The sequence below is a fragment of the Dryas octopetala genome, chromosome 6 (genome assembly GCF_963921425.1).
Source record: "Dryas octopetala chromosome 6, drDryOcto1.1, whole genome shotgun sequence".
Classification (NCBI taxonomy): domain Eukaryota; kingdom Viridiplantae; phylum Streptophyta; class Magnoliopsida; order Rosales; family Rosaceae; genus Dryas; species Dryas octopetala.
In genome coordinates, this window is record NC_141371.1 from 21,692,921 (window position 1) to 21,711,009 (window position 18,089).

Consider the following 18,089-nt stretch of genomic DNA (forward strand, 5'->3'; position numbering starts at 1 on the left):
ATCAGGAGAATCAGGTGAATGGGTAGAAAGTTTTTTCATTTAGGAAAACCTGTTTTGGGACAACATATATTAGGAGTTAGGCAATGAGTTTCGTTACCTGGAAACGCCCTCAATTGTTGCATCTTCCGTCATAAAACCGAAAATCAAGGATGATGCCAGATATGACATATATTCTGGGGATGCTTCACGTTCACCATTGTTGTATTAACAAAGTAGACTGCCATCTCTGGTAAAATGGGTCAAAACCTTGCCTGCCTGATTTATGAGGTCCTTCGACAACTAGAACTGATAATTTTCTCAGTAGAAAACTTTATGGTAAGTTGTATGCAAAACAGAGATGAGTGGTAAAATAAACAATGAAATATCAGGATAAGAAATGCACAGACATAACAAACACATAAGCAACGTGTTATTAATGGTGTACTTCAGCATGAATTCTTATTGAATTACGGTCTTATACAATCAACAATGTAATCTGTTTGACCAATTAATTTTGGTCATACAACATGAACTGACTACTACAATAGTACATTTGAAGTTTTCTTTTAAACAGGCAGGAAGCTAGGAGGTAGTTACATGCTTACTTCATAAACCTATGCTACAGACTTGAGCGTGACATTCAGCACAGCTTCTCTAGTTGGCAAAGCCGGAATAGCACCTCTCCCGGTCACCGTCAATGCACCACAAGCATTAGCAAACATGAGAGCATCTCTCAGTTTGTCTTCATTCTACATGTCAAATCCAGATGCATGGCCACTTTCTTTAGGTTCACAGATTTAATTCATGGTTGTTTAAAAATAAAAATACTATAAAATATAACTCGAAGACTGTAATATCAATGAACAATTGTAAAATATAATCACACACATAAATCAGGAAAATTTACAGTGAAATTAAAGGGTTAAAAGGCAATACATGTCAAAAACTTTTCTATCATAAAGAATGTTGGGAGTGCAGCTCAAATCAGTTGAGAAAGGCATAAAAAATTGCAAAAACCTATCCTAGTAGGGTTTAGGGTGATGACTAGAATCCCTTTTTTTCTTTCCTTTTCCTTTTTTTATTTTATTTTTTATGCAAATCTAGAACTAGAAGCTGTCCCATCTGCATGAGGATATTTCTTTAATTCTTTTTGATAAGAGTATGAAGATATATTTTCCTATGCAGACTTTAGTATATCCATTTTAGTAAGTTTTTAATTCACAGTGGTCCAGTGATTTTATTATATTAATTCCCGTTGTTTAATTTTCGACATCATGAAGGGTGGTTATTCTTCTGCAAATATATAATTATATATAAACATAGTTTTTTCACTTGTAGAAAGTTCTGTAAAGTATCTGTATCTGAGATACAGTACCTTTAGCAAAGAGAGATCAACAGCTAGTTGTGATAGTAATCCAGCTACAAATGCATCCCCAGCACCAGTGGTGTCCACCGCATCTACCTTGAAACCCTTGACTCTTCCACTGAACTCCTGCAAATACACATATATTTGCGGTTTCTAGTTTACAATACTAGGAAACAAAATAAGTTACTGTTATTTTAGCTGAAACAACATCATCCCTTGATTTTCCAGAAAATAAAAAGAAAAAAGGAGCAAAAGTTAAGAAAACAGAGCAATCTGTACTATATAATTGATTTTCCCTTGATACTCCCTTTTACACACATGCATGCCCACACAAGGGCAAACACACACATGCACGGGGGTGCGGGGGCACACACAAACTCTATACATAAGAATTGTTCTCTAGAGAGGATGTCCGCATTTTTCGAAATTTGCGGATGCCGACACAGTGCTAACATGGGATAGATAGTGTGTCGACATAGATGATGTGCTGCAGCAAGTTTTGGAATTGGGAAAAATTTACAAATAGGACACATACTTTGATGGTTGTTTCATTTCAGGACATTAATTTTGATTCGTGTTAATGAAGGACATATACTTTTATTTTGTGTCAATTAAGGACCCTGTTTTATCTCAACTTTGGCTTGATATTGGACCCATCAAAACTCTACCAAATTTAGCAAACTTATATTTGGTTTAAAGCTATGCATCTCCTCTTTACAACCATATAAAGATCATTTAAATCGAACATCTACAACTCCAGATAATTGGCCTAAAAGTAGGGTACCTGAAACTGTCCAATCGGACCTCTGAAAAAAAATTTGGAAAATCAAACAATTTCGGGTACCCTACTTTAGGGCCGATTATCTAGAGTTGTAAAGATCCGATTTGGGTAATCTTTATATGGTTGTAAAGAGTAGATACATATCTTTAAACCCAGTATAATTTTTCTGAATTTGGTGGAGTTTTGATGGGTCCAACGTCGGGCCAAAGTTGAGATAAAAACTGAAAAAAAAAACATGGTCCTTAATTAACACAAAATGAAAGTATGTGTCCTTCATTAACACAAAGCAAAATTAATATCCTGAAATGAAACAACTATCAAAGTATGTGTTCTGTTTGTAAATTTTTCCCTTTTGAAATTTCATGTCGACATACTGTCTACCCCATGTCGACACTGTGTTGACATCCGCAAATTTTGAAAAATGCAGACATCCTCTCTAAAGAAGGACTGCTATACATAATATCTCCAAGCCATGTACCTTGTGTTATTGATTTCTCGTATTATCACCATAATTAAAGCTTCTACTTCAATCTACTTAAGAATATATATTTCCGATTGCGATTGTTGGTTAATTATGTAATCATTTAACATATTTAAAAAATTATATCTACTACCTTAATCAATATGTTCTGCTATTCAAGAATTCACTCGACAATAAGGTCAAACTTTTTTTATGAGATTGCGAATAATATCAAACAACAACCAAGATTGATATAAAATTCACCTCATAATATCATCTCAATATATATTTTGTTTTTTGAACAATAGAAATAATAATAAGTTGAGGTACTTTCACTTACTATATTATTACTCGATGATTCACATATAAGGCATGTGTCGACATGCAATTTATAACTAGCATGATTAACTTAATTATAGCATAATCATAGGAGTTGACTTTAGACGTTACTTGTACATAAAGACTTACCCAATTTGTATATCATCACATGACTATATATACTTCCTACGGAGAAGAATAATTGGTATCTGAAAATTAATCTTAATTGCTCTATTTTGTCAATAACAATAACTATCATTTAGTCACAAAATTTTGTGCAAACACGCACTGTAGTGAATTAACACCCCCTGCGATCTTGTTCTTGATGTATTCTAGAGTTAAAACAGATATAGCAAACACACAGATAATACCAGCAAATAAGACACACGAGAAACACCAAGATTTGTTCTTGAGGTTCGGCTAACTTTGCCTACGTACCCGTGTGATCCTTTGAGAATCACAGCTGCCCCATGATTAGAAAAAGAGTTACAAGATTTTGTTGAAAAACCCTAGAACTAACCCAACCCGCAGCCACTTTTTCTCTCTACTTGATCACAAAAGCTCTATCTGTTTCTGGTGCTCTGTCAGTTAATTAACAAGCCTTGCAGCAGCCTATTTATAAGTTTATAGGCTGCATACAATAGGTTACAGATGAGAATTCCTTTTCCTAGTAGAATTAGGTAATAGGCTAATAACTAATTCTAACCTTGTACACTTGGGAAAACTCAGAACTTCCTTAACTAGGAAAAGCCTTGCGCAAGCCTTCTAGCATTCCTAAGAAAACTGTACCCAACTAGGAATTATCTAAAACTGCTACTTTCCTATTTTAATCACTTTCCAGAAACATTCCGGCGAGCCAAACACAACAATCTCCACCTTGGCGAGTCGGAACCAAAGCCATGAATGTTGTACCTTCGAGATATTCTCTAGTCTTGAAGTAACCTCGAACAAACCTCCAAGAACCCCTTCACATTGGCAAAAAACCTATTGCCTCAATGCACCTTAAGTGAAAAGGTGCTCCACCTCAATTAACTAACTTTGAAGATTGACCAAGCTCAAACCGAGCTTGTACCTTCGAATCTTAATTGCAGCCTCAAGATTCTCTTCACCTTTTGTTCCATAAACCCATTCATGGTCAACGTTCTCCTTGGATTTAGGAACTAACTTCCAACCGAAGTTCCTTTGTAGAGACAACCTAGCACACCTCCAACGTTCCCATTCCTTGCTCTCACAAGCCCCCTTGAATGTAGCCAGATTTCCCTTACTAACACCATAGTAACCTCTGTCATTTTCCCACCAAAAATTGTGAGTTAGCTTGATGGTACTTTTGGGCTTGGACTACCTTGTGCTTTTTTGCTCCACCTGTTCTTGAACCTTTGTTGATTGTTGTTGCTGTCCAAACTCTTCAACCCTTGTGTCATGCTCCACTAGCTCAGAGTTGGCCTTCTCTTGAACTGAATTTACCTTCATAACCACCTTGGTTGCCTTCATGGTTGCATCTTCCTTAACAACAATCAAACCTTCCTCATCTTCCTTGACTTCCGTTGCTGCATCTTTGAAGTCAATGTTTGATGAATAACTAAACAAGCAACAATCATGGTTTGTTGCTTCTTCTTCCTTAGCCGTAGCATTTATTTGATAGGACTCTTCCTTTGTAAGATGATGCCCTTGCTCTCCCTTGTCACAATGCTCCAGGAGCTCAACATCCAAGCTCTCTTTGGTAGACGCAGCTGCTCCACCTATCACTGTAACTCCGGAAAGCTTGTAGAGATTATTAGATTGCACAACTCCCTTCAGGATCACACTTGATCCTTTTGAGACTTGAAGCTTCCCTGCTCTAGACTTGAATGCATACCCATTCTTCTCTAGAGTTCCAAGAGAGATAAGATTTCTTTTCAATGTAGGAATATATCGCACATTCCCAAGCAACCTAACAATTCCATCTTGCATCTTCACCTTGACTGTGCCGACGCCATGAACCTTGCACACAGAGTTATCCCCCAACAAAACTTTGCCTCACTAGATTCCTCATATGTATGAAACCACTCCTTGTTTGCACACATGAAAACTACATCCGGAGTCCAAATACCAAGCATGTGGAGTAGAATTACCCGGAGATACCACCAAAAGCTCCCCATCGTCGACCACGACGTTACTTGAGTTTTCAGCCCTTTTCTTCTTCTTCTTCTCCAGCCATATCTGGCAATCCCTTTTCCAATGGTCTAGTGAACCACACTCGAAGCAACCACCTTCATCGGAATCATTGGACTTCCCATTTTTGCTAGATATGCCCCTCCTTTCCTTCCCTCGACTCTTCTCCTTGCCCTGAGCATAAAGGCCTTGTGATGACTCGCCTTCAGTCAAATCATCTAACTTTGCATATGACTGGAGCGCTTACACCACGTCATCAAGCTTTAGAATCTCCTTTCCAAACATCAAAGTTGTTCGGAAGTGCTTGAAAGAAGATGGTAGGGATCTCAGAAAGATGATAGCCTTATCATCATCCTTGTAAACTTCTTTGACCTTGTCGAGATTAGCTATGCAATTCTGCAATTTGCATACATGATCCGCTACATCTCCACCTTCTTCTAGTCGAAGTCCGAAGAGTTCATCCTTCAAGAAGAGTTTATTGGACACCGTCTTGCCCATATAAATACTCTCTAACTTGTCCCATGCTTCTTTGCTGTCATCGCCTCTGTGATGTGAGATCTCACGGATCTTGTGAGGTGGATCTCTATTGAACTCTTTGCCTTCTTGAGAACCTTGTTCCATGTTCCTTATGACGTGGTTGTCGGCTTCTCACCAAGAAGTGCATCATCCAGATCCTGCTACACCAGCACGTTCTTCATCATCCGTTGCCAATCTGTAAAATCATCCTTGCCATCATATGGCTTCAAAGCAGGCCTTAAATTCCCTAAGTCCATGCTTCAACCTCCTCTAGACATCGCAAAAACCTTCTAGCCAACCTGGCTCCGATACCAATTGTAGTGAATTAACACCCCCTGCAATCTTGTTCTTGATGCATTCTAGAGTTAAAACAGATATAGCAAACACACATATAATACCAGAAAAATAAGACACAAGAGAAACACCAAGATTTGTTCTCAAGGTTCGGCTAACTTTGCCTACGTTCCCGTGTGATCCTTTGAGAATCACAGCTGCACTATGATTAGAAAAAGAGTTACAAGATTTTGTTGAAAAACCCTAGACCTAACCCAACCCGTAGCCACTTTTTCTCTCTACTTGATCACAAAAGCTCTATCTATTTCTGGTGCTCTGTCAGTTAATTAACTAGCCTTGCAGCAGCCTATTTATAAGTTTATAGGCTGCGGCATACAATAGGTTACAGCTGGGAATTCCTTTTCCTAGTAGAATTAGGTAATAGGCTAATAACTAATTCTAACCTTGTACACTTAGGAAAACTCAGAACTTCCTTAACTAGGAAAAGCCTTGCGCAAGCCATCTAACATTCCTAAGAAAACTGTACCCAACTAGGAATTATCTAAAACTGCTACGTTCCTATTTTAATCACTTTCCAGAAACATTCCGGCGAGCCAAACACAACACGCACATACATGGAGAGAGATGGCCAGAAAAGTAGAATACATCTGAGGAAATATTTGGAAGCTCACCTTGGTGTAATACCTGCAACCATCAGGGCCCTCAGTGACAAGCAGTAACTTAAGATTTGGGTGGTACAATTTGCGAACAACGTTTTCATCATATGGATCTTCTCCTTCCGTTAGAAAAGAAATCTCTTCTTCACTTATCTGTAAAAAAATCGTCTAAATTTCAGAGGATGTAGATCCATTTAGACTTATCATTTTCCTTTGATCCATTTCAGAAAAGGAACAGGAAAACTCAAATGTGAACCAACAGGTGTGTAGTCTGCATATTTAAAGGTTAGACCACCTTGATAATATCAGCAGTCTCCCATATACTCAAAATTCCTTCTCTAGCACTCTTTGCAGAAGGCCACAATGGAAGCCTGAGGTTGGGATCATAGGACAGATATACTCCAGCATCCTTTGCAGCTTTTGCTGCTGCAATATGGGCTGACTTGCAAGGTTCCGTAATAAGACTTATAGAACCATAATGTAAGATTTTTGCCTGCCACAGGAAGTTTAAGATATGCATTGAACATTACTATAAAGAAAAAGACTAAGTCAAATAAAAAATCAATCATGAAAACTCAAAAAATGAAGATTATGGAAAGGGGACATAACACAGGCATAGTACATATCCAACAATAAGAAGAGCCCAACAAGGTGACCTAAAATGAAAACAGACACAGAAACTGGTGTAGGCAGCAATCATGAGGTCTGAGGGGGCCTGGAATAATAAAGAGTTCAAAATTTGAGTATCCTTCTTACATGATGTGGAATACACATAATTGAAAGATTGGTAGGCTTACCAGCAGGATGATTAATATGATAATAGACTGTGCATGATATAAGGTTCTCTAGATGTTGCTTTGCTATATTTTGACTACTCTACAACAGTAATTTTCACTGTTGTTATTTCATCACCACTAATAGAAATTGTTTCATACCTTCCTAATTAGGTCAAAATCAAGTTCAGCTTCTTGAAGCAACATATCAGCACTAGGATTACGATAAAACATGAACTCACGTTCCCCATCACTCCTCAATGTTACAAATGCCAAAGCAGTTCGTGCACCAGGATCAAAACGCATCCCTGCATTGTTCACATTATTCTCCTTTAGTATATCAGCAAGCATGTATCCAAATTCATCTTCCCCCACCTGTGAGGATTGCATAAATATGAAATGATATGATTAGCTTTACCATTTCAAGATTTTATAAAACAGTAAACAACTGACATAACAAAAAGAGAAACATTTTCTTTTTGTATCGTGTCTGTGTAATGCATAAGAAACAAAAATTAGTGTACAAGTGTTGTGGCATCATGCAATATTAGAGTTAAGTATGGATGAGTTTTTTTTTTTTTTTTTTTAATTTATTCAATTCGCGAAAGTCTTAAATAATGAGTAAAAAGAAAATCATATGAGGTAAAAAGACAATTTTCATATTATATATATTATTCGTATTAGCAGGTCATTTCGTGTTGTGTTATTTCATGTTTGTGTAGAAGACTAGTCAACCTTGCTTCACCTATTTAATTAATCTATGTTGGCTGACTCAACTAACCCCAACCCATTTATTAATGGGAAAATTTGAGAAAAAGGACTCCAACTTGTGTGTCGGAGCCAGAGCAGTACTCCCCCTTCAAAAGTGCATCTGTTCGGACTATTACTTCACATAAGCGTCAAATGAGGCTATTCCGTCAAATCTGTTAACACTTTTCGTTAAAAATATTAAATATTTTTTTCTCACTATTAAAATATTTATAAAAATTAAAAAATAACACTAAAAGAAGAAAAAAAATTAAAAAACTAACTCACAGTCATAGAAGAAAAAAAAATGGAGAAACTAAAAGAAGAAAATAAAAAGGGGAGGAGTAGACCTCCCTCCCCCAACCCGACCCTCCTCGATCCCCAGCCCCACCCCCACAGCAACCCCACCCCACCCCACACCAGTTTTTTATTTTTTATTAATTTTCTTCTTTTAGTGTTATTTTTTGGGGTTTTTCTTTAAAAACCTAGATCTAGAACCCATTGTGCGTTGTTCTAATCGGGTTTGGGGGGGGCTGGGAATCGAGTTTGGGGTCGGAGGGGGACAGCGGAGAGATCGTCGCTTGTTCTCTGCTGGCAGGGTAAGGATCTCATCTCAGCCATCCTTGAAGCTGTGGAAGGCTTTAATCATGTCCATGTTATTGATTTTGATATTGGCTATGGTGGACAATGGGCTTCTTTTATGCAAGAGGTTGCCTTGAGAAATGGTGGTGCGCCATCTCTTAAGATCACTGCAATTGGGCCTAAGTGAAATGTGTTGCTAGTTGGATTGGGTCACTTAACAGTTGGGCAATCATTGTCACTGTGCGACAGTAACAATTTAAATTGCACAATTAATTGTTACTGTTAGCAATTGCAATCATTGTCACTATAGGACAGTAATTATTTAAATTGCAAAAATACTCTATTAATTGTCACTGTGCGACAGTGGCAATCATTGTCACTGTTTTGCTTACTTTAAAAAAAAAATCATGAAAAAAAACATAACGTGGACTTATTTGTACAGAGTGTGGACTGTATTTTTACAAAGTGAACCTATTTATCATTCCAACTTTTTAGGTGAGTTTCTTTGTACAATGATGTCTAAAATGGACTTCTTAGTAATTTACCTTTATTTTTTTAAGTTTTTATAAAGATTTTAATGGTGAAAAAAAATATTTTAATATTTTTAACGGAAAGTGTTAACGGATTTGATAGAATAGCCTCATTTGAGGCTTAAATAGATGCTCTCCTTTTCCTAAATAAACTAACAACAAGAATTTGGATGCATATGTTTACAATGATACCTTCCCAATAAAAGCTGATGAGCCACCAAGACGAGCTATGCCAACTGCAACATTAGCAGGGGCTCCTCCAGGAGCTTTTTTAAATGCAGGTGCTTCAGCCAATGAAACTCCATTAGTAGTTGGGACAAAATCAATCAGCATTTCCCCAAAACAAACCACAAGGGAGGATTCTTTTGTGTTTAGCAGTGCATCTCCTGGAAATGCTTTCCCTAAAATATATAACAGTCAAACAATGAAATGCTCAGTTTTTTAACGAAAGGACAATACTGCTATGAAGTAAACAGATGACCAAAAGCAGTATGGTAATGTCAATCATGATTCAAGTCAAATGAAAAGTTCCTTCATTGTGTTCATGTAGTCCAAATAAATAAAACACAAGCTTACTGTTGTAATTGCTGGCCACTCAAGCACAAAGTGTAGAATTTTAGGGCCCGTTTGGTATCCTACTTAAATTTTTTTTTTCAAAAATTAAGATTTTTTTTTAAATGTGAGTTTTCAAAATCAATTTTCAAAATTTGAAAACGTGTTTGGAATGAAATTTGAAAACAATTTTTAAATTTAAAAAATAATGACAGCTAAGAAAGAAAGAAGTGTAAAAAAAAACCATGTTTTATCATTTTTAAAAAGAGGTATGTTTTTGAATTTTTTTCTAAAAACTGTTTTTGAAAACGGTCTACCAAACACGTTTTCTTGACTAAAACTTGTTTTTTTGTTTTTGAAAAAAAAAAATAGTTTGTGAATAGAATACCAAACAGGCCCTTAGGTTTCCAAATTTATGGCATGTATATGTTCTACACGATGGCATCCCAATGAAGGGTCAAGTGCATTAACAAAGACAGTTAGAAAGAGGTACAGCTTAGAGACCTAAAGAGTATCAAGTTTAAAGGTGGAGCTAGGACAAAGTTTTGACGGTCAAGATAGAGTCAAGACAATTAAAACCAGATCAAGACATTGCCCAACCTATTAGAGTACTTCAAGGGTTACGTTTGTGTTAAAGAGACTGAACAAGGCTAAGTTCTTGACCCAAACTTAGCGATAGGGTGTGTCTGAGAGTCTAGGATAGTCCAAACAAAGTTTAGGATATGTCTAGGATCCATAGAAATAACCAAACCCCAAAGAGAAATTTGGATGTGTCTAGGATCCTTAGAATAACTAAAACTCCAATAGACATTTAGTTGAAAGAAGAAAAATAAAAACAGACCAAATCATGACCAAGATTGACACTCTCGGTGACCAAAAGCTGTTCTGGTTGACTAGGACATTGGCTGGTCAACCAGCCATGCTCTAGGTAGACTGACAGGTTGTTCCAGGGGACCAACCACCTCCATCTGTCTCCCAAGGTTTTTTTGGTGTACCAAAGCCTTTGGTTTAACAGTAACTTATCCCAGTTAACGAAGATTTTAGAACCTCACATATCAAATGCATTTTAAATGATGAGAGCTAATAGATCTTTTGCCCTTAAATACCCCTATAGCTCTCACAAGAGAGCGTAGGTTGAGAACCAGAGCCCTTAGCCTAAGGGTTCTAACGATAGTGAAAGAGTGATGCCCCTCTAACCTCTCCCATGGATTAGTGGATTTCCCACCTTCCCAGTGGAGAACATTGTTGTCGACATTGAGTTAAATTTTTCTTTTCTTTGTCCTCGGTTCTTAAATATTATTATTGACATTATTTGTGTATGGGAAACAAATATAGGCACACACACCCTCTTCTCTAGATGTTTATGGTTCATTAACCTACAAATCATATGAGCTTGGATTTTCTATGTTTTTTGTCGTGAGGATTGTGCGTGGTTTAAGGTTAACCAATTGTGAAGAGGACTGACTTTAGTTTTAGGGTTGTAAAGGTTAACTTATCAAACCCCAATTTAATTAGTAGACTTGTTTGGGTTTGGCCAAAGGGGGTTAGGGTGGATGTACATGTTAGACAACCACTAGGCCCCAAAAACTTAAGTTGTTAGGGAATGAGCCAACAATGTATATCAAGCTAACACCCTCACATGTGCAGTCCCATCTTGCACCCAGAGAGGCAAAAAAGTGCAGACAAAAAAAAAATATAGGTACAGCCCCACCTTGCACTTTGCAAACCAACAAAGAAGTGAGGATTAAGGCTTGGAGGTTTCAACCACAGAACCTCCTACGACCAAAACTCTTATGCCATGTTGGACAGCCACTGGACGACAAAAGCTTAAATAACCATGTATTTCAAGCTAACAATATTCATGTACCCAAACCACACCAAAATACTGGTGTTCTTGCGATAATATAGACTGATTTATCTTAGCAATAATTTGTTTCTGCTTTAAATTTCTAGAATTGTTTGAATATCGGTTGATGAGTACTGGACTGACAATCATATGTCAGCATTAGTAAATTAAACATTAGAACTTGAACTTGCATTAATTAAAAATAATTTTTAGGTTCAACCGACCATGTAATGGAATAGCACGATATATTAAACATTGCAACATCAATTAAAATGCTTCTAACACCAATTCATGAAATCATTAGATTCTTCCAACATTGCAAGAATTTATTAGATTAAAATATCAATTGGAAGAATAAAAACTTGGTGAAGAGCACATATGGTAAAAACAAGCTCTCATACTTATCTGAATAAATTTCCGTAAAAGGTTAGTGATGCAGTTCCACTCTAAGCCCAAGACACACCACATGTACCAAGAGTAACCATGATCCAAAATACCCCTAGCTCCAAATGTGCAATCCAAAGCGGTCAACGCTATGCAGTACTTCCCTCCGGAGAAGTTTGAGTTCAAATTACATTCCATCTTGGAAATATAACAGATCACTCCAAATCAGGGACCATGACACTTATCTAAGCTATGAATCCCTCCAGGACTGCCAAGAGCATTTCCCTAACTAGACTCTCAGCTACTATAAGGGACCCAATGCCTCCTTCTACAAGGTACGCAAACCATGATTAGCTAAACCTAGCTACCTTAGTGTTCTAACCTCTTTAATTACTAACTTCACCATCGGAGTTATTTGGCAAATACCACACTGGTGTCTAACAACTTCCAAGGTCATTTGTGTTGTTTCACAAAGGCACTCAGGCCATTGTCTGTGGTCAGGCCATTGTCTGTGGTAGCAAGTTTTCCCCACTACAATAGGTTAGGCTAATTTTTTTTTTTTTTTTTTTTTTTTATAAGAAACGAAATTTATTAGAGAGAACAGAAGTACAAAAGGAAAGATAAGTGGACAAGATGTCCACCAAAATTAAACAAACACCAGATCACTCAACCTGCCAACAACCCCCAAAAACTTAAGCATACAAACCCTCTATCAAGTTAGGCTAATCAATGACTCAATTACGCAATTATAGACCTTGACTTCACATGAGCCTAACAGATAATATACCACAGATGTTAGGCGAGTGGAAAATGCAAATCACTTGGACTAGAAGGAAAAAAACATAAAGTACATAAATTAGAAACAACTATATCGTGTAGAATAAAATGAACATAATTTAAAATATTTCATAAACAAAATTAATGGTCACCAGATTAGGGAATTACAATTACAAAGTAGGAGCTTAAATTAGAAATATCAATTTAGAGTTAGGTTAAGAGGAACCAACCCTCAAGAAAATAAGTCAAGGTACAAGTCTAATGAGGTAGATCAAGCACATAAGAATTGGGCCAATGAAGAGAAAAACAGGTTAAGTTCTAACTTCTATCAGTCCTCCCTCTTGGATGCCACACAAAGATACAAAATAAATAAATATTGTCTTTTTAGTAATTTTAAAATATAATAATAATATGCTGGGAATTGCAAGAACTGAGAGTCCTCCAAACTGTTTTGGTCCAACAGATTGGGAATTCGCGTCTGGCCTCTGGGCACATCAGAACTGTATGAGTTCACCGGGGTGAAGATTGCCGCTTTCATTGACAACCAGCAACTAGCTTTCCCAAAATAAAAAATGGAAGATTTGTTGCTTACTGCTTACAAAAACTGACCTGTACTATAGGGTAGACGTTGCAAGGTCATGCCGAGAAAGTCCAAAAGCCACCACTCGAAATATGGGAAACTTCATCCAGTCCATGATGGAAATAATTGGAAAAGACAAAAGTGAGTGACACATACACTCACTTCTTGAACTACAGTAGTGTTCCATATATTACTTTAACTGGTCACAATTGCACGAGATTTCAGGAGTATCAACTATCAAATTACGAAAAGCGTTCATAATTGCTTACATGTTTGTAATTCCAAATGGCTTTATCTAAATTACATGAGGGCGGTAATGCTTATAATGGATCCTCTCCTTTGCCCTTCCTATTCTTCACAATTACATTAAAAAGCTCCGAAAAGGAGATTATTCAAGACTTGCTGAAACAAGCAGTATGGTGTCAATTTGTTGAAGCCTTACAAAGACCTTAAAAATATGGTCCTCCACCATAGTTGTCTAAATATTAATTCTTGGCATCTAATTCATAAAGTTAAATGTGGGAAGGGAGCATGAAAGGGTGGATTTTGACACGATTCGATTTCAGCTATGATTTGGAAGCTTAATGCTACACAAATTCAGGCAATGTGGGCAAGTGTTAGCTGAAAGTAAATTATGGTCCAATCGCTATCCCAATAATGATCAATGTTGATTTTATTAAGGTATATCCCCTCTCAAGAGTTAGGTAGGTCCAACCATTTCCAAATAGATTCCTGATTGTTAGGACTTAGGGTTCAATTAACTATGCTGATTTGTCTACACTCATTAGGCAGACAATATACCTAACTGCCTTAATCTTGCATATTATGCTGGAATTGTTTTTCTGTGCCTAGATTGTTTTAGCCCTGACCAAAACCATTCTCCTTATCAACAGCATTCTCTATTACAGAACTTTCCAATGCCTTTCCTTTTTGTTTGCTTTGCCTACGGAGATTACATAGGATTTGGTAGGCATGGTGGCATACTAAAATCTCTTCATAAGCATATGCTATCTATTCAAAAATCTTATTTGGATTGCCTTCAAGTTTCAGTTATCCCAGTGTTGTTTTTACATTTTTCTTTATGTTCACTAGTTAAATGGTCACCAAATATCTCTAGCTGCTTTCACTTCAATTGCACAAGACAAGTAAACGAATTGGACAGTAGAGTTAGACAAATAAGTCATTTCACATATCTTGTAAAGAAGCAGCAATCAGAACAATCGTTGATTCAGTTCTGGTCTCTACCTCCTCTTTTAGGTTAAATTGTCCTCAATTCCACAAAGTGGTTCTAACACTTCTGATATAAAATACCCATATAAAAATATGAAAAAATAATAATAATTTGTTGTCGGGGTAATTTTGATTGGTAAGTGGCAAGAAGTGTATACAATGGCCCAACAAATTGTGAAATTAAAAAAATTATCACTCGATTAGTGGACCAACCCACACCATGAAAACTACAGTCACAGGAAATTAAACAAAGAACAATTCACACAATGTATCAAGAAAATTCAATCCAAGAACATCAAAATCGCCCTTACTTATATAATCCATTGAGCTAAGAAGTAGATAACAAGTAAAACTAAGCAAACTCATTTGTCAACGGAGGCTGATACAATTCCAAAACCAAGCATACCTTGTACATTCGATCTGGCAATAGAACTGAGAGGCGGACAAGAAAACGCCGAGGCTCTCACTGTCCTTTGACTAAGACATACCGAATTGCCAGGTAAAGAAACCACACCACTGAAGCAGAAAGCACTTGAATGAAGAGCCATCAAAACAAACAACTACCCAAATTACAGAGACTCAGATCAGTCTTTTAAAGTAGTTGACTTCCAAAAGTGCTTTTACTGGGAAGCTCTTATGACTTTCTCCGAAGAAAATGGCTGAGCCTAAGGCAGTTAATCATCTTAGTGTTTGTTGATGGGTATGGAACAGGAAGAGAGAGACTGGGGTCAAGTAGCAGCGGAGAAAGCAAGGGAGTGAAGTAGCTTAATGTTTGTCAGCTTGCCACTGCTCTTTTGGACAGCCAGCAACTTTGATCTAAAGCCGGTAAGCCAATAAACTTTTGTGTTCTGCTCAAAATACCGTACCAATTTTTGTAAACACTAAATTCCAATTATACCCTTTGCACAACTTAAAAAAAAAAATGCAAAAACAGAATTCACCCAAGCCTCATCCATCGCCAGCAGCTCTATGACCCGCAGCTGGTGAGTACCAAAGATAGAGATAGATAAGAAAAGAAAAATAAGTGATCGGATTTTTTTTGGTCAAAAAATAAGTGATGTAACTCTCATTGCCAGAAGAAAGGGATATTTCATTGACCAAAGTCCGACCTTACAAATTATAGTCAATTACAAATAAATTAATAAAACTTCTCAAAGTTACATATTAGTCAGATACACTCTTTCTTAATTTTATTTTAACTAGTCACCGTTGACCAAAATAAAAAAGATATAAATTACAATAGATCAACAAACATACATTACTATGCGGATTTAGATTGTATTAGGTTTGTGTCTGACTGCTACGCAACAAAACGGCTTAGGATTTAGACTCTTGGTGCCTAAAATCTGAAACCTAAATCTTAAGTCATAAACTCCATAACCCTAATTCTAAACTCTAAACCTCAATTCTAAACTTTAAACCTCATTTATATATCTTAAACCTCATTTTTTTACCCTAAACCAAATCAAGGTCACATCGTAATTTTATGCCCATAAGTCGAAGAAGGGTGGGTCGCGGTCCCTGTCCAAGATCAACTTTTCTTTACAGCGCTGAATTCTTCATTCTGACCCGGCCAACAAGGTCGAGCTAACTCTAGTTGTTAGCATTTCGTCCGGCTTGACTTACACGACCACTTCTAAAGGTTCTTGGCCGATAACATGTCTTTCTACTGGCCGGGTTACTACAGAGCTTAACCTTCTTGGAAGCCGCCCGTGGTCCCCAGCATGTTCAGCTTCCATCTCCTGGCCTCCGCCTGTTGCCTTTGCATGCAGCTCTTTTTAGTTTTAAACAAGGGTTGGATTTCATGTGTACGAGGGTCACGGCCATACCATCTATTTTCAGTAGGTATCGGTGGTTTGAAATTCCTTGGAATTCTAATACTTTTTTTTTTTGGCAGCATATTCCTCATCATAAAAATGACGGTCAAAAGACAACCGTCTTTTCACAGATGGAGATTCCTCGTGGCACCCAGCTCGTCAAATTTCCTCCAACTGATCATACAAATTAATTGGTTGGTATTTCTTTGTCTTCTCGTTGCATCAGACACGTAAAAAAATACAAAGCTTAACTGGGAGAGTTGCAACCCTGAACCGGTTCATATCCAAGTCAACTGATGACCAATGTCTGCCTTTCTTTAAGGCTTTGAAAGGGGCAAGGAAAACCATTGACTGGACTCCCCAGTGTGTGCAAGTTTTCCAAAATTTGAAGAAACACATGGGTGAGCCTCCCATATAATCCAAGCCTGAAGAAGGGGAAGAGGTGTTCCTCTATCTTTTAGTTTTTGACTTAGCTCTCAGCTTAATGTTGGTTAGAGAAGTTAACGGAGCTCAGCACCAGGTTTTCTACACCAGCCGAGCACTCCTTGACACAGAAACCAGGTATCCCAAGTTTGAGCGGATAGCCCTAGACCTAGTCTCTTTAGCTCAGAAATTGCGCTTTTACTTCCAGGCTCACTTTGTCGTGGTTCTAACTAATCAACCACTGAGACAAATCTTGGCTAAACCTGAAACTTCAGGTCGACTCATTAAATGGTCCATCGAACTCAATGAGTTCGACATCAACTTCCAGTCAAGGACAGCCATAAAGGCTAAGGCGATCTCTGATTTCATTTATGAGTCCACAATCACAAAGGAAGATCTAAAGCACGTCACTGCTCCCCCTACCTCAGATGTGGATCCTGCAACGAGCAATGCCCAGGCTTAGATCGATGTTTCTACTTGGACTATATGTGAACGAATCTTCCAACCTAATGGGAAGTGGATTTGGTCTGGTCCTTGTATCACCATAATAGATCGTCATTGAATATGCTCTTTGCTTCAAATGACAAGCCTTCAATAATGAAGCTGAGTACGAAGCTCTCATCGCTGGGCTTAGATTGGCGAAAGAGTTGGGAGTAATAAAATTAAAGATCTTCAGCGACTTCCAACTCATTGTCAATTAAATCCTGGAAGAATATGAAGCTTGAGAGCCAAACATGACGGCCTACCTCAAAAAAACCAAAGGCTAAGTCATTAGACAGCACTACGACTAAGCGAATGGAAGACTTTGTGTGAAAGAACATAATATGCCGGTTTGGCGTACCACACAACATCATAGTCGATAATGACAAGTAGTTCGACTACAAGAGGTTCGAAAGTTTTTGTTCAGGTCTGAACATCAAGTTGTACTTTGCAACCCCCTATCACCCCCAGTCGAACTAACAAGTTGAGGCTATCAAAAAGATCATCGATAAAACATTGAAGTCCAAGCTAGATGGAGCCAAAGGCAACTTGCCTGAACTCTTACTTGAAGTGTTATGGTGAACTCAGTCTGGATACGATCGAAGAAAAGAGGACCGAAACCAACTTATACCGAGCAGCTTATTAATAGAAAGTGACCAAGTATTGCAAAAAAAGGGTCAACAAGCCAAGAAACTTCAAACGAGGTAAACTCATTATGAGAAAGAGCCTGTTGACTATCAAAGAGAGTTCTTTCGATCCAAATTGGGATGACCCTTACAAAGTCATTAATGTGGTCAGGTTGGGGACTTACCATCTAACCACCTTAGCTGGTAAACCTCTCAAACAT

At 37.5% G+C, this 18,089-nt stretch overlaps 1 protein-coding gene across 1 annotated transcript; it reads right to left on the reverse strand.

The window, feature by feature from the left end:
- Positions 1–387: 387 nt before the first annotated feature.
- On the reverse strand, positions 388–15,432 carry LOC147283254 (putative fructokinase-6, chloroplastic). The gene is made up of 7 exons (XM_086246445.1): positions 14,929–15,432; positions 9,346–9,554; positions 7,457–7,669; positions 6,817–7,014; positions 6,537–6,674; positions 1,355–1,471; positions 388–728 (listed from the first exon to the last, which is right to left on the reverse strand). Exons 1-7 carry the CDS (start codon positions 15,068–15,070, stop codon positions 594–596), a joined length of 1,152 nt encoding a protein of 383 aa, XP_086102571.1. The 5' UTR covers positions 15,071–15,432; the 3' UTR covers positions 388–593.
- Between the last annotated feature and the right edge of the window lie 2,657 nt (positions 15,433–18,089).